At 49.3% G+C, this 22,195-nt stretch overlaps 1 protein-coding gene and 1 long non-coding RNA gene across 4 annotated transcripts; both read left to right on the forward strand.

The window, feature by feature from the left end:
* The first annotated feature begins 374 nt into the window (after positions 1-374).
* On the forward strand, positions 375-17,429 carry mtss1lb (MTSS I-BAR domain containing 2b). 3 transcript variants are annotated; one of them, XM_068576006.1, is made up of 11 exons: positions 375-455; positions 1,050-1,141; positions 1,873-1,947; positions 5,372-5,529; positions 5,985-6,092; positions 6,308-6,405; positions 7,393-7,678; positions 7,806-7,880; positions 10,990-11,172; positions 12,312-12,477; positions 13,423-17,429. In XM_068576006.1, the coding sequence occupies exons 1-11, from the start codon at positions 406-408 to the stop codon at positions 14,310-14,312; spliced, it is 2,181 nt and encodes a 726-aa protein (XP_068432107.1). In that variant the 5' UTR covers positions 375-405; the 3' UTR covers positions 14,313-17,429. The 3 variants fall into 3 exon arrangements, with proteins under 3 accessions (XP_068432107.1, XP_068432113.1, XP_068432119.1); XM_068576012.1 differs by having other exon boundaries at positions 7,531-7,678; XM_068576018.1 differs by having other exon boundaries at positions 7,534-7,678.
* Positions 17,430-19,561: 2,132 nt separating this feature from the next.
* On the forward strand, positions 19,562-21,747 carry LOC137785680 (uncharacterized). Its single transcript, XR_011077528.1, has 2 exons — positions 19,562-20,384; positions 20,426-21,747. It is a non-coding gene; the product is annotated as an uncharacterized lncRNA (long non-coding RNA).
* The last annotated feature ends 448 nt before the right edge of the window (positions 21,748-22,195 follow it).

The raw sequence follows: 22,195 nt of genomic DNA on the forward strand, positions 1-22,195 counted from the left end.
GTCTGGGTCCCCGAGCGCTCGGCTCTCGCACTAACACACACTCACCAGGCGCTGCTTTATTTGGACCGGGCTGCGAGTGTGTGGAGGATCTGCGAGAGGCAGATCGGGGTCTTGTGTAAATACTGAATGTAAAAGGATACAACAAAACCCTGGGCTCTGTTTGAGGAACACAACGCTCCCACCAGCGTTTACATTACGCAGCGCACTAATAGCCGTAATGTAAATATTGATCACAGCTCCGTGTGGTTTCTGTGGAGGACAAAAGGGCCTTCGGTGTTACATGTGCAATGAGACTCTGGTAACATCTGCATGTGTGTGTGTGTGTGTGTGTGTGCTTCGTCATATGAACCTGGCTGCTTTCTTCCTCCAGGGGCGACCAGAGACATCGGCTCAGCTCTGACCAGGATGTGCATGAGGCATCGCAGCATTGAGGCCAAACTTCGCCAGTTCACCAAGTAAGACACGAGTCCTCACTTCCTTTTCTTCCTCACTCACTTCCTTTCTGCCCGTCCTTTCCTTTCCTTCGTTGACTCTCCCTCTGCAGCCTGCCAGGGTTTGAGCTTCACAGGGTGCGACGCTGCGTCACACGCCCCTCGGCTGCACGGACGCCATTAGAGAGCGTTGCTTTGTCTGAACGTAGCGCTGCGTCTGTAAGTGGAGGCGACCGTCGGCGCACAACACGCGCCGCTCTGGAAACCTCTCCGAGAGTCGGCTTTCAACCGCCGCTCGCCCGCCGCTTCATTCCCCACGCTCTCATGACTTTTCCACGGAACAGACTATTACATGATGATGATGATGATGATGATGAAGATCTACGACCGTGGTAATGACGGGTCCCTCTGAAGGCCGAGGTGTTTGTGTGTATGTGCAGTGTGTAGGGAGCGGGGCACAGCTCCAGAAACTACAACGACCAAGTGGAACAACTCTGTGTGTCGGTCTCTTTTCAACCGCACAATGAAAACATTTGTCCTGGGATCGAATTTGGAATGAAACAAAGCGGTAGTTGTCTCATAATTGTGTGTGCCTTCCCTCTTAAATCTCTCCCGCAGTGCTCTGATGGAGAGTCTGATCACTCCTCTCCAGGACAAGATTGAGGACTGGAAGAAGACCGCCAACCAGCTGGATAAGGATCACGCCAAAGGTACACACATTCATAACAAAACCTCTGCATTAGTAAGTTGGAGCGCCACGTCGGGCCGGCTGAAGAAGCTTTGAAAGACCCAACGTTGTGCGGCGCTGTGGCTAATTTATCACTGTGAAGGCCAGTTGATCCCTTAACTGTCAATCATCTGGAACAATCGCCTCCACTAAACTCAAAAGAACTATTTGCATCAAACCTCCTGACGTGTTAAAACAAAGGAAAGAATTGCATGTCGCTACAAAGACCAGTGACACAAAGGGATTGTACACAGGTTTGATTCATATGCTCATGACTTCAAGGCCTAGCCTTCCCACGCTGCAGTGTGAGAGAGGCTTCACGAGTCAATAAGTTATCCACCAGGAAGGTGCACTGGCCAAGTATTCACTGCACCAATGCAGGGTCCTGGATGACATGGCAAAACATAATCAGACAGGGCTTTCTGGGTGGAGCTCATTGTGTCTGATCCTTTGAGGTGCCGGCCTGTAGCGGCTGAAACGATCAACAAAAGACCCGACAGCGAACTCATTCATCGGACAGTCCCCATCACATGGGGGGTCAGGTCCTGCTCTCTGTACCGCAGGTCATGCTGCACGTTGTCGACGCTGTGTGGTGTTCAGTCTTCATCAGCGAGCTCTTGGTTTCACAGCTTCCCGTCGCGTTTCCACTGAAGTCAACATTATAAATGTAACGCGACGTGAGCTTCACGTCCCTGTTGCTAAACCTGTTTGCAGAGTACAAGAGGTCCCGCCATGAGATCAAGAAGAAGTCCTCTGACACCATGAAACTACAGAAGAAGGCTCGCAAAGGTAACGGGCAGCGGGCGGGGTCACAAACAAGTCACAATGTAGAGGTCAAATAGTGATGCAAGGTCACAGAGACGGCGTCACCCTCATGCTCCTTTTGATCAATGCTGCTGATAAATAGTCAAACAAACACCAACAACTCTATTCCTGGATCAGACGTTGATCTCATTGGTGATCTTTAGAAAACAGATTCACACACACACACACACACACACACACACACACACACACACACACACACAGTCTCATCTACTGAGGTCAAGAAGGCCTTCATACAGACTCGGGCAGAGGAGCCGGTGGGGTTAGACCGCCATCTAGTGGAGCTGACGTGTTCTGCAGGTCTCTTTCTCATTTGTCCACAAACACTTCGCTCAGTGATGCAGCGACCAATAATTAGCTGTCTTTCTGGGGCAGCCTCTGCTCAGTTGCCGGGCAGATTGATGCATACGTGCGAGACGTCAGTAAAGGAAAGATAAAACAATTACGTTCTCTTTTTTAATATGTTATTTCATTATTCTTTGTAAAAGACTGCAAATGATGTACTTACAATGATTATTGACTCACTTGAATGACATATTAGTAATACATGAAATGTGATCCATACATTGAATTAAACAATATTAAGTGAAGCATTTTGGGTAAACGGGTTCCTTCCCCGTTTCGGTGCTGATGCTTTTTTGTTTTTGGGTTGTTTCGCTCTAACCTGTGGCGGCCTGGCTGTCTTGAGATGGCTTCCTTGTACTAACCCTAACAATGAGTTCTGCTATGTCTGCCCCCCCTCCCTCTTCTTTTGTCTCCTTATTTTGCTTCCTTTTCCGTGGCCTTCCCTTCTCCCCCGTCCTCCCCTCCTGTTGGCATTTGCGTCCTTTAATAGAGATCCAGGGTGAGTATCGGCCTCTCGCTGCGCCTGTCATCACTTCCTCTTCCTGCCGCTCGCAGCGCTCAAGCTTCTCCTGCAGACGACCAAACGTGCATGTGTGTCTCAGTTCATCCCGCATGCCGCTGAGGAGTGGTTGCAACATTTGTGACCCTGAGGTCATGGGAAAGTTTATTTAGTGAAATGAGCTGCACCCTGCAGGTTCCCTCTAACTCCTGATTCACCTCTTTAGAAATCTGGTATTAGATTGAGGTAAATAATAACATGTTGGTGAAATGCACCACAAAAGCACACCATGAACCAACTTAACAACATTTGCAAACCTAGATTTGATCCCAGCGTCGGGTAACAGAGCCACGCAGGGCCACGTTGCAGCTGTTTGAATCCTTCATTTGACTCAGTGAAGCTGTCGAGTAAAGCCCTGCAGGCTGAATCGTGTTCTTTCACCAAGAAAAACAATGTTTTCTTGTTTGGCCTCGGCCTTGGATCCCATCTTCTATCGGCCCCATGACGGATGGGCCTCTTGGGGCAGAAGCAGCTATTTTTCTGGGGTTCGAGGCTGGAGCTGGAGTCCTGGGACAAAGTGTACAACGGGCTTGTTTTACAAGCTCATTTTAAACCAATAAAACAACAACATAACTTATTTGTTTACCTGCATTCAGCCAAAGCTCAATAAATCTCGGCCTACAAACAGAAACCAGGCCGCCGTCCCGTGTGCCTCATTCTGTGTCACTCATACTGAACAATATATATGGATGCAGACAAAATGGTGGACGTTTCTTCATGTTACATAACTCCTGGTCCACTGCAGAGCAGCACTTTATTCGATGTCTCTAAACATAAAGAGGTGCCTGAAGCCATGGATATATAACGAGGATCCTATTTTTATGCCGGCTGGTCACTCACAGGAGTTTCAGGAGTAGAAGCACGAGTCGACAACAGAAGCTCGGCTGTGAAACTGAGGGCAAGCCGTGCGTTGCAGGCGGCCATGTTGGAAGACAGAGGGTTAGGGTTAAGTGTGAACATCTGAAGTAAGAGCAAGTCCTCGAGCGATGACAGTAGGAACAAAGGTTTTGGATTCTGATTAGGGGAAAGAAAAGATTTTTAGGAATCAAGATAATTTAACATTTCAGGGTTGGGATGTGCTTTTGGGGTGAAACAACAATTATTGATGTTACCCCAAACTTTTTGAACATGCAGCTTCCATGAGCTCCATAACTGACGGAGTCTCAAGTCAAAGAAATCCAAACGCTGCTGTTTTAAAGAAGCGCCATGCACCGGCTTGCTGCCTCTGCAGCGGCTTGAGAGGTTGGAGTGGTGTTGCATGATGGAACAAGACTTCCTCCCTGACTCCTGCATGACTCCTGCATGGCTCCTGCATGACTCATGCATGACTCCTGCATGACTCCTGCATGACTCCTGCATGACTCCTGCATGGCTCCTGCATGGCTCCTGCATGACTCCTGCATGACTCCTGCATGGCTCCCGTTCTCTCCTCCATCTTTCCTGCAGACTACGTTGACCTGCGTGCATGCTGCAACAGTAGAAGAATACTTCATTCATGTCTGGCCTTTCCATCCATTGCATTCCATGTTTTCTTGATAGTAGCTGTTCTTCTCCATCGTGCACACCTACGTGCACCTTTTGTCATCGAGCGGTCGCAGTGCATTGAGGTTTTAGTGCAGAAAGACTTTGTTTGTGTCTTGGCTCTGTGCCGTCATTACCTCGTGACAGAAAGAGGAAACTCAATGTTTGATGCACGAGTCTGAGCTGAAACAGATGTATGGAGTTTACATCTGTAAGTATCCACAAGTCATGTTGTACAATTTAACTGCAGCGTCAGAAAATGTAAAATCTGCACAAAAAAAAGTATATAAACTACGTCGTCATAGTTCCTGCGTCAACACTGATTCAGAGGATAAAGGAAATAACTTTTAATAACTTCAGCGTTAGACATTATAAGTTGTAGGTCAACAAGACACAGGCACACGAGAGAGGTGGAGGAGGAGCGATGCTCGATGATGAGCTGCTGAAGGGACGCGTGAGGGAGATGGGACCCGGACCGATAGCAGGACGGGAAGACACACACACACACACACACACACACACACACACACACACACACACACACACACACACACACACACACGCACACACCTGCGTGCACACACAGGGACAATCTGGGGACATGGAGGACAAGCGGAGACAAGCTGTTTGTTGTGTGCAGGACATATGAAAATATAATATGACGTATAAATTATAACGAGTACGGAGCTGAAACATCAAACAAAGTGCCGCCGCTGACTTCCGCCTCCTTTCATAATGAATGCCAGTGGTTTGATGGAGCAGTGCATTATGGGAAAGCAGAGTTACACATCCCATCAAGTCCTCTTAATGTCACACACTCTGCACCTCCCATCCTTCTTCATACTTGACTCCCATCGACTTTTCCCTCGACCGGACTCTCTCTCTCTCTCTCTCTCTCTCTCTCTCTCTCTCTCTCTCTCTCTCTCCACCTCTAATGTGTCCCCCCCCCCCCCCCCCCCTCAGGGCGAGTGGACCTGCAGCCCCAGGTGGACAGCGCCATGCAGGATGTGACGGACTTGTGTCTGCTGATGGAGGAGACGGAGAAGCAGGCGGTGCGCCGCGCCCTGGTGGAGGAGAGGGGTCGCTTCTGCACCGTCATCGGCTTCCTGCAGCCCGTTGTGGTGAGGAGGCGACTTCCTGCTGGCCGACACACACTCACCGCCTTTTATTAACCCGCAACAAAAAAAGAATAGAAAGAGCGACAACTTCAGTGCACATGAGCTCCACCAGGAGGCGACACGCTGCAGTGGAGCTGACGGAGGGACGATTCATTATTATATCACATCAAGGTTGAAATGAAATGTAAAGTCACCTCACACCGTTTCTGCCTTGGACTTTATTCCACCAAGAAAAGGCAGAATACTGTTTAAATGACAAAAAAATGAAAATTCATATATACATACATCTTTTTTTGCTCAATTTCATCCTGAGACTTTGAGATTCTCTCTCTTGATTGACACGTCGTGTCATTAGTACCATTTAGTAACGAGTCCAGTAACATGTCCCACCTCGTCGCAGTGTTGTGTGACTCTGATCGGTCAGCGGCAAAAGAGTTGTTGCTTTTTGTTGTCGTCAGAAAGGAGAGATCGCCATGCTGGGAGAGATCACCCACCTGCAGGCCATCATCGATGACCTCACCGTGCTGACGACCGACCCCCACAAGCTGCCCCCAGCGAGTGAACAGGTGAGACACACACACACACACACACACACACACACACACACACACACACACACACACACAAGACAAAAAAAAGAACAAAAGAGAGAAAAAACATATCTCTCTCAATGAAATAAAATGAAATTCTAACTCTCTCTCTCTCTCTCTCTCTCTCTCTCTCTCTCTCTCTCTCTCTCTCTCTCTCTCTCTCTCTCTCTCTCTCTCTCTCTCTCTCTCAGGTGATTAAGGACCTGAAGGGGTCTGATTACAGCTGGTCCTATCAGACTCCTCCTTCGTCCCCGAATAGCTCCGGCTCCCGCAAGAGCAGCATGTGCAGGTACACACACACACACACACACACACACACACACACACACACACACACACACACACACACACCTCACACTCTTTCCATTGGTTTAAGAAAGAGGAGCCTTCACTGATGTGTGTGTCTGTCTGCGTGTCCGTCACCATCACCGTGTCTCACCTTCAGGAAAGAAAACCAAAGATATTATATTTTTTTGCATAAATGAGCGTCAGCGTTGTCTAAAATAATATTTACTATATAATATCTGTGAACACAGTGAACGCTACAGCAATAGATTGTAAACTAGAAGTGTATTTCTGTAGATCTCACCGTCAGTGTTTGCATGTCGTCGCCCTCGAGGCGACGCTCCACAGCATGCAGGATCACAGCCTCTAGCCTGCAGTGGTGTGTGTGTGTGTGTGTGTGTGTGTGTGTGTGTGTGTGTGTGTGTGTTCTGGATCCTCATAAGCTCACACACTCTTTGTCTCCCCTCCCGCCCTCTTCTCCCCCTTCTCCCTTCACCATGACCATCATTCTCTGTACTTGTTTCTTTCTCGCCTGTCTGTCTTTTATTTCCTCTCATCTCGTCTGTGATTGGTCGATTTGCCCTCTTTCGCTCGGTCATGTGATTTGCCCTCTTTCTCTCGGTTTCTTTGGTTACCTGGTTTCCTTTCCTCCCTCCCTTCCTCTCGGGGGTCTCTGCTTTCTAACCGTGTGCCTCTAACTGCTGAACCAACAACCTGCTGTGAACTCCTCCTGAAACTCACCTCATCACGTGGACCAATCACAACGCCCCTCCACCGCATCCTCCAATCACCACCTTCATCATCCTCGCCAAAAAACAACGACCCGTCACACAAATGTTGTGCCAACGTCCTCCTGCTACATGGAACCACACGCCCCTGTAACCATGCTCCATCCCCCTGAATACTGACGGGAATCATCACCTTCATCCTCCCCTCGCCCTCCTCACCCTCCCATCCCTCCTCCACCCCCCCCCCCCCCCCCCCCCTGCAGCAGCGTCAACAGCGCCCACAGTAGCGCCTCCCGTTCATCGGGGGGATGCGGCGGCGTCGGTGTTGGCGGAGGTGGTGGAGGCTCGCAGCCCCACTCACCCACCTCCTCCTCCTCCTCCTCCTCCTATCGCCACCGCAGCAGCCTGCCGCACCAGCCTCTGCCACCGGGGGGCATCGCCGCGCACCGCCTCAGCAGCGTCTCCTCCCACGATTCGGGCTTCGTGTCGCAGGACGCCAACATCTACTCCAAGCCGCCCTCGCCCATGCCCTCGGACATCACCAGCCAGGTAAGTGGTTTACCTGTTTAAAAATATATATATTTAAATGTGTCACACGTGATGCTCACACACACACACACACACACACACACACACACACACACACACACGTGGGTTTTCTGTTTCCCCGCTGTAGAAGTCCTCCAGCTCGGCGTCGTCAGAGGCCTCAGAAACATGCCAGTCCGTCAGCGAGTGCAGCTCCCCCACCACGGTAAGTCTCCTGCACACGAGAGCCACACAAATAGAAGAATGAGTATCAGTTAATCTACTTGGAGCTTTAATTAAATATGTATTTCATAACAGAGGCCAATAACTCTTAAAATGATAATTTATTACGTTCATACTCGATGCCGTTTGTTTTAGTTTTTCATAAGTTGAACCCCATTAGCAACAGAAGGAGGTCATTGTGATTAGGTGTAATTTGTAATTATTATTTTTTGCTCTGCAACACGATGTTATCCTCTGGATATCCTCTGGATGTCGCTTTGTGGAGCAACGCAAAGGTTGAGCAATGTATCAAAACCAGTGTTGCTGCAAATCTTTAACAGATGCCAAAACTGTAATAATTAATTTTTCTTGCCTTTAATATACAGAAAATAATACTTTTTAAACAGTAAGACCAGTGGTATGACGTAAACCAACTGGCGTTAAAGTAAATGAAGCGGTGCTGATGATGGAGACTGAAGTTGGTTCAAATATTTGAGCAAAATGAAAACATAATTTGATAATATTTGTTTTGAGAGCTATATTAAGGTTAAGTTGAGACTTTTGATTTGTGTCCAAACTCAACAGAGTTTCATTCGGGCAACAAAGGAAAATGAATTTGACGAGACGGTCGCTCGTAACGGGCCTGAAGGTCCTCCATCGCTCCGTCAGCGGCCATTAAAAGTCTGAAGCCTCTGATGTCGCTGCCGGTCAGAGGATGCCGCCATCTGTTCGGCAGCAAGTTTGCTCATCATAACAAATTGGTCTCTTAGTGATTTCAGGAATCCATTAAAACAGCTTGCAGATTCAACTTTACTCAACAACTTTTAACATTTCTTCTCACCGACACGTTTCCGTGTTTTTCCATTGCGACGTTCTGCCGGCTTCACTTTTAGTAATAAAAATACACATAAAAGACTGGACTATTGTTGAAAGAGCTGTGATGATTGTGGTGGTATGAAACCATTATGGAACAGAACGACACCACACATGCTGCTTCAAATGATCCGGTACGGGCGCCAAAGGTAGCAGGAGTCTCTGTGTTAGGACTTTAATGGCTGTGTGGAAACAGTGGGAGGCATCTGGATGTGCAGCATCGCTCCAGCAGAGAACACGCCATCGACCCGCGATGACTAAACAATGCCTCAAAGAAACGCTCCTCAGACCAGAGCTTTTTGTTGAAAACATGTATTGTTTATGCTTCTCCATAAACAATATTTTATTGCATGAATTAGACTCAGAGCGCCGCGGTTGATGAGCACGTTTAGCAACATCTTGCAGCCGCGTGCGACCCCCGTCCTCTCAGACCAGACGCTTGTTTTCTCTTCCCACCACTTCAGCTGCTCACATGAAGCCTCTCCAGAGCCGCAGGTTGCTCTTTATTCACGCTGCAGAGCGCGTCTCCTTCCCGTTTCATTATGCATCCTTTGACCAGCGAGCACATCTGTCGGCACACACAAATACAATTCAAATGACGCTCGCGAGGCAAAGTAAATATTCATATCAGATTTTTTTCCTCTTCTTCTTTTCGAGGCAGCGTCTGTCATCCGCAGCAGCTTGCACGTACGACTGCCTTCGCTTTCGTGTTGATTAACGCCCTCACAACCATCTGATGGTGTGCGGTGCATGGAGATGTGATGGGAGATGGATTCCCCCGGTTACCTTGATCACATCTTGCACCACAACAACGATGCAAACTGCTCTGCACATGAAACTAGTTGCGTGTATCTGTTTCTTTTAGGGTCTGTACGAGTAACATAATGGAAACGGCTCTTTGGAGTTTGTAAACGGCGTCCATCTCTGTGTGTGTGCGCCGAGCAGCTCGGCCTGCGACGAGCACGGAGCTAGCGGTGGCTAACCGGTCGTGGTCCGTGTCGCTTTAAGGTTCATTCATTTAACTGTAAAAAACAAATCAGCAATTAGACTGAAGATTGGGGAAAAGAAGACGCAGCAATCAGAAACTCACAGTTTACATTGAGACACTTTGGATCGCAGACAGGGCGTCACTGCTATTAAAACCAACCGCTTTGTGCTTACATCCAAAAGAAAAAGACTTCTTCAAGTCCTCTTCGTCTAGTTTAGTGCTTCAGTGATGCAGAATTACGGCACGAACCGTCAAATGAAAGGTTGTTTTAAATGCATGCTGCTTCAACGGCACCACATGGCTTCGCTAACAGAGATGAAGAGTCGCTGTGACCTGGAGGCTCTTCTAGAAACACAGACCTGCTTCTCCTCATGGTTTGGGTGCATGGACAGCAGCCACTAGTTGTATCTTCAAGGCGCTTTCCATCCTCAACCTTCTTATCTCTTCCGCTCATCAGTTTGTGTGTGTGCGTGCAGTAGGTGTGTGTGTGTGTGTGTGTGTTCTCTCGCGTTGGCGTCCGCCTCTCGGTCGTCCTCTGACGGCGTGACTGTGTCTCTCGTCCCGCAGTTTGGCTCGTCCTTCGCTACCTTCCGCCCCGCTCTCTCTCTCCCTGGCTCCACCAGGCCTCTCTCTGTCATTCTTCCTGTTGCTGGGTCCCCACCCTATAACTGCCCCCCCGGATCCAGCTCCTCCTCTCCCACATCCAAGGTTCCTATGTGGAAGGTTTGTTTCTCCATTCGCTTCCATTTCCTCAGTTGCTCTTTTTCCTCTCTTTCTGTTTCCGTTTCAAACTTTTCAGTTCATGCATGTTTTTTATTTATTTTTCGTTTTCATTTTCAATACGGATGAATTGATTCATAACCTCATTGCGTTGCTTCCTCAAGGTGTTCGTCCTCACCTGCTGTGTGTGCATGCATCCTTTCCCCCCCGGCCTCGCCGGCTCACTCGCTGGTTTTGCAATCTACCGACTGGAGATTGGCCAAAACTCAGCAGGGTGCGACCCTGACCGATCAATCTCATCCACATAAACACATTCAAACGCTCCGAAAGGCCCCAGCCCACACACACCCACGCACACACACACTCACACAGACACACACCCTTTTCCAAGCACCCCCCCCCCCCCCCCCCGTGAAGGCCACCTCTCTCTGCACTCAGATGAAGGGCTTCAAACTGCTGGATAGTGGACAAGTCTCTCCCGTTCATCCCTCCTCGCCACTTCCTGTTTCACTAACTTGACTCGCCCCTCCAGGATTGGTCCAAAGCAGGTCAGTACGAGCAGCCGGCGGCCGCGGCGGCCGTTCAGAGGAGGAAGGAACCGCTCGACAGGCTGAGGGAGAACGAGATGTCGCCGAGCTCCCAGGGACACGCCGGGCCGTCGCACCCCGATGACGCGCAGAGACACCGGATGACGCCGGCCAACATCGCCGCCAAGGTAGGAGGAGAATAACACGAGGAGATAGATGAGGACACACACCTGGAGGGACACTGGGACATTTGTAATGTCCGACATGTAGCATCGTGGGTCGAGCGGCTGCAACAGCAGAGCATCTTGGGAAAAGTTTTCTATACATAGTTACAGTGTGGTAAATAAAAATGTCCATTCTAGAAACACACCAACAGATATCAGTGCGCTTTCCGTCCTCAGGGTGCGACCCACAATGCACCTAAACCAATTAGCAGTGGAGACGCCACATGCCTGAAGAAGAAGGAGAATACAAGCACTCACTGAACGCTCAGGGTTCATGAACGTGAAATGAAATACTAATTAGTGCCTCACATGAGAGACAACATGGACATGGACAGCAGTCCCAACATTAAAGGTGTTGGAGGTGGACACAGGTGAGCTGAAGACATTATTAAGAGAAGCGGCTGCATGGAAGAGCAGCTCTGACTCGTGTGCACGACATCACACGCCTGAGAAGCTTCTCTGATTATTTTTTATTTCCTCATTGGAACTGTGATAGTAACTGAATTAAATAAACTCAGCTTTGGTTTCTTTATCAGCTTTATTATAGCGCTTTATCGCAGTGCAAAAAACTGAATAGAATCATAAATAATTATGATAAATGTATATATTTCATCCAGAGGGAGTAACCTGTGGATTATTAGCACATTTATTTCCTGTCATTGTGCTCATCGATGTCTGAGCTGAAGCATTTCTAACACATCATGTCAATGTATTTTTCTTCAATGTTGAGACGTTTATTGAATCCAGTACATGAGACATTTTAAGGATCATTAAAAAAAAAAGCAGAGCAAAATACATTTGTCAGGTTTCTGTTATTAATGTGAAGAATATTTTCCTAAATCATTTCTCCCACTTCAACAGATTGTTTATTCTCAGTACAAAGAGGTTTGAGGGACTCTCCACTGGGACATTTTGATCATATTTTCTGTTCATAATCAGTAGAAATGTTCAACATATCTCCATGAGGGATGCAGTATTGTCTCCTAACCGTCCATGTCTTGCCTCGCACAGACTCCTTGACACAGTAATAAGTCGCTCAGCGCTTCATTATCGCACCTGGTGGGCCGGCAGAGATTGAAGCGCGTTGTTCTCTCCGCCTGCAGCACGGGGAGGAGGTGTCTCCGGCCGCCAGCGACCTGGCCATGGTGCTGACCAGAGGACTGAGCATGGAGCAGCAGAAGAGCAACAGAGACTCTCTGCAGTACTCCAGCGGCTACAGCACAGAGACCACCACGCCGTCCTGCTCCGAGGACACCATCCCGTCACAAGGTGAGGCTCCAACCCGCCGTCACCTCCGTTTGGGAAGGCCCAACGTTAGCGTTCACGCTAGCTGTCTCGTGTCCATGGCAAAAGATTACAGAATTACAAAAGCACACAAGCAAACCTTAATGTACCTGCTTGGTGAGGAAATGATTAGCGCACGGTCCAAGAAACAGCAGCAGATCCAGACTGTCAATCAAGCTGAACACACGGCTGTGGGAGAGGCAGCGGGACGCTCGCGTCGTCGTGTCGTCACGCAGCAAACGTGTCCTCTCTACACAAACACTGATGGTTTAATTCCAGTGAGGACACATGCATATGTTTATGCAATGTCGACAGCAAGCAGAGAAATGATGAAGATACTAATAAGTCCATCGTTGCCGGAGTAGGATGCAGTGGTCAGAGGTCAGAGCAAACACAGTGAAGCTACGATGGAAGTTCATTTTTCAGTAGCAAGTGTTAGCTCCTGTCATGGCCTCTGAGGAAACTCTACCTCTGCTCGGTCCCTCTGCTTCCTCCTCGGGGTGAAGGTTCATTCATCACGTCTCTTCTGGCTGCATTCATCATCTTCTGTTTTGTAAAAACTCAGCAAGGCCAACCTGTCAAAGGATGATATCATGCTTTTTCTTGAAGAGAAAAATCAATGTTTACAAGCGCTGTCAACTTTTGACTTCATTCAGTTACCAAAACCCAACAAAGTGCATCACCTCTAATCCTCCGAGCAGCTTTCACACCAGAGAGTTCTCACAGAGTCCTTGATAACCGCTGAGAGGGGGCAATAACCCCATGACTTGATATTAAGTCTAATTTCATAACATTAGATGCACAATGCACAACACAATGCTTCCGTCATGAAGGATGCTCATGTGCTAATCAATACCACGACCACAGCACATCTACTCTTTCCTGTTGTGCCAGTTCTCTCCTCAATCTCTTGTGTTTTACTCCCATCAGGCTCAGACTACGACTGCTACTCAGTGAACGGTGACGCCGAAGGACCAGACGGACAGACAGAGTTCGACAAGTCCTCCACGATTCCCCGACACTCCAACATCGCCCAGAACTACCGCCGCATGATCCAGACCAAGAGGCCGGCCAGCACGGCCGGCCTCCCCAGCGGGGTTCTCGGTCCCGGGGGTCATGGGATACCGGGGCAACCCGGCGGCCCCGGTGGAGGTGGAGCGGGCACTCCGGGCACCGCCACCATACGGCGAACCCCGTCTACCAAACCGGGCGTGAGGCGCACGCTGTCCAGCGCGGGGCCCATCCCCATTCGACCGCCCATCGTGCCCGTCAAGACGCCCACAGTACCCGGGGACTCGCACTCGCCCGGCGCGGCCGGCGGCGGCGGGTACGCGGGCGGAGGCCACTCGGGCGGCGTGCCCGTGCGCGTGGGCAGCGAGGAGTGCGTGTTCTTCACCGGAGTGGAGGACGGGCACGGAGCGCTCGACTACGTGAAGGCGTCGCCGAAGCGGCACAGCCTGCCGAACACCGCGTGGGGCTCGGGGGCGGCGCTGGAGGTCTACGCCCAGCAGCACGGAGGCCTCGCGGCGGCCGCCGGCTCGGCCGCCGGCTCAGAGGAGGATCAGATGATCGCGGCCAATCGGCACAGCCTCGTGGAGAAGATCGGCGAGTTGGTGGCCAGCGCGCACGCCCTCGGGGAGGGCCAGTTCCCGTTCCCCGCCCTGCCCGACGACCCGGCCTCGCCGCCGACCGGCCCCGCCCACGCTGCGTCAGGGACGGAGGGGGCCGACGGGTCCGGTGACATGTTGACCACCATCAGGAGAGGAGTCCGCCTCCGCAAGACCGTCTCCAATGACCGCTCGGCGCCGCGGATTTTGTGATTGGAGGAGAAGCAACGAGAGGATGATACGTGTCAGCCAATAGGGAGCCAGGTGTTGGCGTGGTGCAACCCAACCGCCTAGTACATACACAGACACTTAACTACGTAGGGAGAGCTATAATATAATAGAAGACGATTAAAACAAACACAAAAAATATGTTTAAAGACACCATTAGAGTAAATGATATATAATATAATGATAATAATAACATTAATAATGTTAACTCATGCTGACAATTACAAGTTACATACTGAATATTGACAGGCTCCTAGCAGGCCACTATAACTAGTGTGTGTTGGACGCATGTTTGTCTTCTCTACACCTTCACCCAGGGCGAAAAGACTGGCAGGAAGAACATACGATTAAAAAAATAGAAAAGGCAAAAGAGAGAGAGAGAGACTGGGTTTCTGTTCGTCGACCCTTCCCCATCCTCTTCTCCAACTGACCGGCTGTCTGATCCCAGATGAAGGACTGAAGGAGGCCCTGTGGGGGGGGGGGGGAACCCCGGCTGTCTCAGCAGCAACATACTGTACTTATTACTCCACTGGAAGCGGTGGCATTAGCACGGGGAGCTAACAAGCCAGAGGGATTCTCTGGTTCATCCTAATGTAAAAAAAAAAAAAAAAAAAAGCTGTTGGCATTGAACCGTGCTAGTGCCCCTCCCCCCCTGTGTGTGTGTGTGTGTGTGTCCTGTGTGTGGGGATTCATGTGTAGGCATGTGAAAACGTAAGTGTGTGTGTGTGTGTGTGGGGGGGGGGTAGAGCTCTGCTGCAGGACAGCTGGTGACCCGACGGGGGCGGGGCTTGTGTTCTCCTCGTGTCGTACGCGTCTCTCTCGTTCCTCTCGTCGCGTCGTTTCCTCGTTGCAGCCGCACGACAAGCGAGAAGTAACCCAGGCGCATAGATATATTCATATATATTTTCTAGAACCAGAGAGAAGATGCTGAATCAGAAATGGAGCAATAAATGTGTTTTATTTTTCTTGTTTCCGAGAGGAAGAGCGATGGGAGGGAAGGGGGGAGGAGGGGGGAGGGGCAATCATCAGGCAATCATCAGGAAAGTTAAATTACACATCGACTGTGAATCCACGCCTCGTTGTTTTTGTGTTTTTGGGCGTGTGTCTCTCTCCCCGTCTCTTCCTGGAGGGGAAACGGACGACAAAAATGCTGAAAAAAAGTAACTGTAAAGCACTTTGATGGAAGCGCAGCGTGTACAGAAGCCAGCGGTGTCGCGGGACTCAGACTGAATGAGAGGGAGCGTGAAAGTGAGAGAGACGGTCGCCAACCAGGGGGAAGCAAATCATCCAGCTCGTAGAAGGAGCAACGACGGCAGAGGGACAAAGAGGAAGTGATGAAGACGAGTGTTGGAGCGATTGGTCGAATGAGAGAAGGGAAAAGAACGTAGAGCAACAGCATGTAACCCAAACATGGATTGGATGTCAGGACGAGTACTGAAGCTCTCAAAAGGAATAAAACTACACTGTACACAGACTGAAGGTTCTGTGAGACTCACCTCCACTGTATCAGGATCAACTCACGTATTCGTTGGATATAGATAAATATAAAAAGGCCGTGGGACTGGAAATGTCCAAAAACACTCTGTGTTGCAAAGTCATCACCCATCAGCTCACCTGCAGAGACCTCACCTACTGAACATGTTGGCATTACGGGAACGTCAAACCTCAAACAAAGCAGAAGAAGGTTTCTGATGAGCGCTGTCACCTGAAGCAGAACACAAACTACTTCAAACCAGCGTGGGTTCAAGTCCCCGAAAGCAAGCGTCGTTCCAGTAACGAGAGGACTGTTCAGGACGCCCGGGTGTGAGGAGCGCAAAGACGAATTTAGACTGTTGAAGCTGACCGAGAGAGGGAGGTGTGTGTGTGTGTGTGTGTGTGTGTGTGTGTGTGTGTGTGTGTGAGGAGTGAGCGTTTCACTGCCCGTTCATACAATACGTACTGTTTGTGCTCTACTTGTAAATGGGAATCAGGCGCACAGATTTAAAAAGTTTGTGAGAAAATATGACGTGGAATATATTCAGTTTCAGTATTTTTTTTCGTCTTTTTTTCATTCTGCAGTATTTTTGAATATTTAGTCTTACTTTTAATTAATTAATGTAAAAAAAAAGCAGAAGAAGAAACCTCCAGTTGAGACAACTCGCTGCGTGGCGTGGATGTCGGCGCCGTGCGGACCGAGTGAGCGTGAACGCGTCATCAACATGGCCGCAGTGACCTGAACACAGCTGGTCATCGGCGCCCTCACGAGCTCCTTTTCAAGACAATTATGTTGAGAATTAATGAAAGAAAAAGAGGAGGAATGTTTTGCAACCTGCAGACATCGTCGCCCTCCTGCCAGCACACGTTTCTTCTTTGTTGAACTTTATAAAACGGTGCTTCGGCCAGCGGGAATGTTTTTGTTTTGTTGTTTTTTTTTTTGGGGGGGGCTACTGTATGTGTGTTGTCACATGTGGATGCTGTGTGTCGTATCCGCTGAATCTGATTGGTCGAGAGGGTGGAAGGGGAGAGCAGTGGCTCCGTAACCGAAAAAAAACAAACATTTCTTGTGAGGAAATGTTCATCTGAAGAGTGTGTGAAGACGCCCATTGAGGTCCCACTGTACATGAATATAATACTCTGTCTGCTGAATGTACTGCAAGGTGAAGGTAGAGGAGGCTGTGCAGGCTGGACTCGGCCGAACCGTCAGAACTTTGTTCTTGTACAACTGAATGAAGTTGAAAACAGTAGGAAAGCAATACAGCCGCAGTGTGCATGCACGTACAGTCACCATGATGCTCCAGTGTGGGCGCCTTAAAGGAAAATACCACCGCTGGTCCGCCTCAGACGGCTCTGATTCAGACTTCAGAGGCACTTTTACGTCCGAGGAGAGCCGACCTCGCTCTCCTCGGTGTGCGTGTGTGACGAGAGGACGATGCAGCTGCTATTTTCCTTTAAAATGCTCAGTTAACAGCACAAAAGATAATCTAACGAAACAATAATGTCTTTCTTTTCTTTCTTTTTTAAAATGCTGAATTAACTGTGTACTGAACTAACCGCTCTGCTGCAGATGTGTCCGTGTGCCCTTTTGTACGAGTGTGCTTGTTTGTGGGTAGAAGCAAAGTGGGCGGGGCAAGGGGCGGGGCAGCAGGCAGTGGGCGGGGCAGGGGGCGGGGCAGCAGGCAGGGGGCGGGGCAGGGGGCGGGGCAGCGGCTGCACGGCAACACGGCAACACGGCGCTCTGTGGGAACATACATGGCCAGCTTCACATGCGTGCAGGCATGCGTGCGTACACACAAAACACACACACGTCATAGTACACACACACACACACACACACACACAGTCCTGACTAACGAGTGTGCAGCACGTCCAACTCGCACCGTAAAACGTGACATTAAACATTCATTTCAGGGTTTTCTTGAGTTAAAAGGTTGAACGTATCCCATCTGAACTCTCAGTGACGTCATTTTAAATTCTTTTCGCCGTTAGCGGCGTTGTTGGTCGAGCGGGCGACATCTGGGTTGGACCATGATGCACTTCTTTCATGTTCCAGTCACACACAGGAAGCACACTCCATTCACACTGCGCTGACCACGCTGCGTCTCCACTGCTGTTGAGTCTAGTGTTTGTACCTTGGACTCATATGCGCTCACACAGACCGTCAAGTGTTGACAGAATTGTTTGACATTTTGGGAAATACCTGCCAGCACATGGTTAGCTTAGCTTAGCATAACAAACTGGAAGCACAGGGAAACAGCTCGCTGGCTCTGTCCAAAGTTAAAGTGGCAATACACATGTTGTTGTTGTTGTTGTTTTGCTTTAACTTATCACTACAAAGTAAATGTTGATCGCACAATGTAACGGCAACACAATTATGAAACATTGGCATTTAGATCGGTTCCCTGTAGACTTTGCTTTCACTATGCAACCCTCTCTGCCCTGGGCGCCATCTTGTGGGAAAACTAAAGCTACACTTTGGGCACAAAGGAAGTGCGTCAGGAAGAGGTTAGCGCTTCAGTTGTTTAGCTGGAAGCTATCGGAAGCTAACCCGAGTCACCGGAGCGAAGACTGTGACGTCTTCGCCGCTAGCTCGCGGCGCAGTGAAGAAACTAAAGCGGGCGGGTCCACTTTGCGACAGCGACGTCGACAATAACTTGATCCTCCTCTAAAGATGAAGGCAGAGTTACTAACGTGTCGTCTATGGGATGGAGGAAGAGGAGGAGGAGGAGGAGGAGGAGGAGGAGGAGGAGGAGGAGGAGGAGGGGCAATGTCCAGAGACAAGAATCCAGGAACGGAGAAAACAAATAGCGCAGGCTAAAAAGCTAATTTTCCAAAATGTTGAGCTTTTTCTTTACTCGTGGGACAGAGACTGAAACACTCGACGTGAATCTGCCAATTAAATAACTTTCAAATGTGTGTTTCAGCACTCAAGTAGGGAGACTTTTTCTATCCTTCCCTCCTCGTTCCTCCAGCATCTCCTCCTTTTCTCACCTCCATCCGCTGGCGCCGAACACCCGGGGACGCCATCCAGCTGACATGTTGGAAAACAGCACGCGTCATGACGAGAGACCCATCGGCGCTCTCGGCCTCTCTTGAGCCTCACAGCCCATCGAAGCTGATGAAACATAACTCTGATGAAGTCTTTATTCACTGCACAGTTAATAATAGCTCCTCTCTCTCTCTCTCTCTCTCTCTCTCTCTCTCTCTCTCTCTCTCTCTCTCTCTCTCTCTCTCTCTCTCTCTCTCTCTCTCTCTCTCCCCTCCCCATGTGTCTCTGTATTTAAGGTATGAGTGTGTGTCACGGTCCAGATGTGTGTGTGTGTGTGTGTGTGTGTGTGTGTGTGTGGTAATGGCTAACGGGTGGTAGCATAATGTGTCCGTGGTGTGTTGTACACAGGAACACGAGCTTCAAGGCAGCAGATGGAGCTCTGACACTCAATCTCAGCGCTAGATTACGTTTTAATTAATTTTGATCAGGCTTTTTAAAGACATCTTTTTCTTGGCATCGCCTCACAGGAGGCTTATACTGCTTTGATGGTTTATTGGCGAGCTGCTGTCAAAGAAAGCTAAAGATGCAAATGTGAGCAGTGATTCAACATGCAGAGGGTTTGTTGCCCGCGCTGGCATCACAACCCATCCGCCGCTGTGTACCGCACGAGGTGGGGGAGACCATGAAGACCATCAAGAACATGAAGACCATGAAGACCATGAAGACCATCAAGAACATGAAGACCATGAAGACCATCAAGAACATGAAGACCATGAAGACCATCAAGAACATGAAGACCATGAAGACCGTCAAGACCATGAAGACCATGAAGACCGTCAAGACCATGAAGACCATCAAGACCATCAAGACCATCAAGACCATCAAGACCATCAAGAACATGAAGACCATCAAGACCATCAAGACCATGAAGACCCGGTCTGCTGCTCGCCTCCGTCCCATCAAACTGCAACGGCGTTTCAAGGGAAACATGTTTTCTCCCCAAGATCAAACTTTTGCGTTATTTAACTTAAATATAAGTCAATATTGACGTTCGGTTTCACGCGTTACTCAAATAGCAAAAAAACTTAGTTGACAATACAGTTTTTTTCAAGATAATGCAGTTTTTTTCAAAATTCAGCTGATCTGCTCTCAGGGAAATGATGCTCACATGTAATGGAGCATTAGTCGATAATAGGAGACTGGATCAGCAGCTGGCTGCCATTAATTATTAGTAAAACCAGACTAAACAAGACTAGACTCTATAGAACTGAAACTTTCCATGAGGAGGAGGTGATCCCGTCACACATGAAGTAGACGTTAAACACAAGATGACAACGTCAAAGTCTTGATTTAAAGCCTGAACTCTCTCTGGAGCTTCTGGCCCGATGAGCAGCCTCTTCCCTCAGGAGCTGAGTGCAGCATGGAGGATGCTCGCTAACTGCTGGCACCGCTCTGCTGAGTCCAGAACTTGCATAATAGTCGTCGCCAGCCAGTAAAACCTCGTGTCAGAGCTCCGTTCTCTTCCAACCGCAGTGAGCTTTCACTTCAGTGGACCCCGTGGCGTGGAGACCAAGGGACGGTCCAGGCAGCAGGTCCGCGTCCTGCGGAGACCAAGGGACGGTCCAGGCAGCAGGTCCGCGTCCTGCGGCGGCCAGATGCGACGCTGCCGGAGCGAAAGGTCCGCCTGCGCGTCCGGGCTGATGGACATGCGGCTGCAGCCAACTTCTGTCAGCCAAGAAACTTGTTGACCGTCCGCACCTCGGCTGAGTTTCCCTGGTTACTCAGATTCGTGGGAAACTGGCAGACTGGCTCGCTCGCAGCACGAACACACCGCCACAAACCCACGAGGAAGCGCAGCGCCGCCTTGTCGCTGGAGCGCGCGAGTTCCCTGCAAGCGCGTCCGCGCTGGAAACCTCGCGCTTACCTGCACGGCCACGTCACCTATTCAAAGCATCTTCATCGGCCCCGCGATGTGCCCGCTGGAGGACGGTGGTGAGCGGTGTTGTGGCTTTGCGTGGACGTCCAACCCACGCCTTCAGCCATCTGCCATGTGCCCAGGTTACAGGGAGTGTGTTACAGGGAGTGTGTTACAGGGAGTGTGTTACAGGGAGTGTGTGCGGCTGCATGAATGTGTGTTGCACATGGACACGTGGTTAAGACCCCTACTGTTCCTCCCTTCCTCCCACACGCAATCTGTCAATCCTTCCTGCTGTCTCATATTGAAGAAACCCAGTACACACACACACACACACACACACACACACACACACACACACACACACACACACACACACACACACACACACACACACACTCCAATGAAGCAAACAGGACAAAGGTAGATTCTCCAAAGCTTCGTGGAGTCCTCCAGGGGGATCATGACGAAACGCGTTGCAACGTCCGCAGTGGCCTCCTGGAGCCGCCGTGACCGACCCAATGTCCCGCCGTCAATACCCCACTTCTCAGTGGTGTCGTCGTCTTCTTCTTCTTCTTCTTCTTCTTCTTCTTCTTCTTCTTCTTCTTCTTCTTCTTCTTCTTCATCTTCTTCTTCTTCTTGTTCTCTGCGGCCTCAAAGTGAAGTCCACCACGAAATCTCACCAGTGAGTCGTCGACGTCAAGCCAATTCAGTTCAAAGCATCACATTGTGACAGCATCTGCTTTACGTCTGTACAAACCGATATCTTGCTCCTCCTCCTCCTCCTCCTCTTCTTCCTCCTTCTGCTCCTCCTCCTCCCCCTCCTCCTCTTCCTCCTCTTCTTCCTCTGCTCTTCTTTAATTTATTGTGACTTGAGTTCTGCGGTTGTTTGGCCTCCGTCGCTGATGATAAGGTTTTTTCTTTTTTCTGTCTTCCTTTTTGTAAAATTGACCCTTTTTTTTGTTAACTTTAGTCACTGCTAATGTAACAAAACGCACTGTGATGATTCCAGTATTAATAAAAGTTGTACTTAAACTGTGCGCTGCCGTGTGAAGCCGTCTCATTGTCAGGAGAGTCAGTCAGCGAGAGATGGACATGAGTCAGAGGAGGTGGAGGAGTCACAGAGGCGATTCATAACAGTGTCATGCTGCTATTTCACAGTCTGATTAATGTATGAGGGAGAGATCATATATGAGCTGAACTTCCATCAGCAACAATATTTACTTAAATCACTTTGAGAGTAAAAGACGACACGTCGTCTCTGCTCTGTTGTAGCAGGACTTCCAGCTAAAAATAAATCAATAATAAACTCAGAAATCAATTCATTGCTTTATTTCTGAGTACATAATCGTTTAGTGTCAAATGCTGTGAGAGATTCAGTTTCCCTGATGAGTCACACTATAATATTATCGTCATATGAATGCATAATAAGTAATAACACTGAGCTATATCTATCCTTTCAACTCATTTTCATACGTTTCCAGTTAT

The sequence above is a fragment of the Clinocottus analis genome, unplaced genomic scaffold, assembly GCF_023055335.1.
Source record: "Clinocottus analis isolate CAN_PGR_092001 unplaced genomic scaffold, fCliAna1.0.p SCAF_1, whole genome shotgun sequence".
Classification (NCBI taxonomy): Eukaryota; Metazoa; Chordata; class Actinopteri; order Perciformes; family Cottidae; genus Clinocottus; species Clinocottus analis.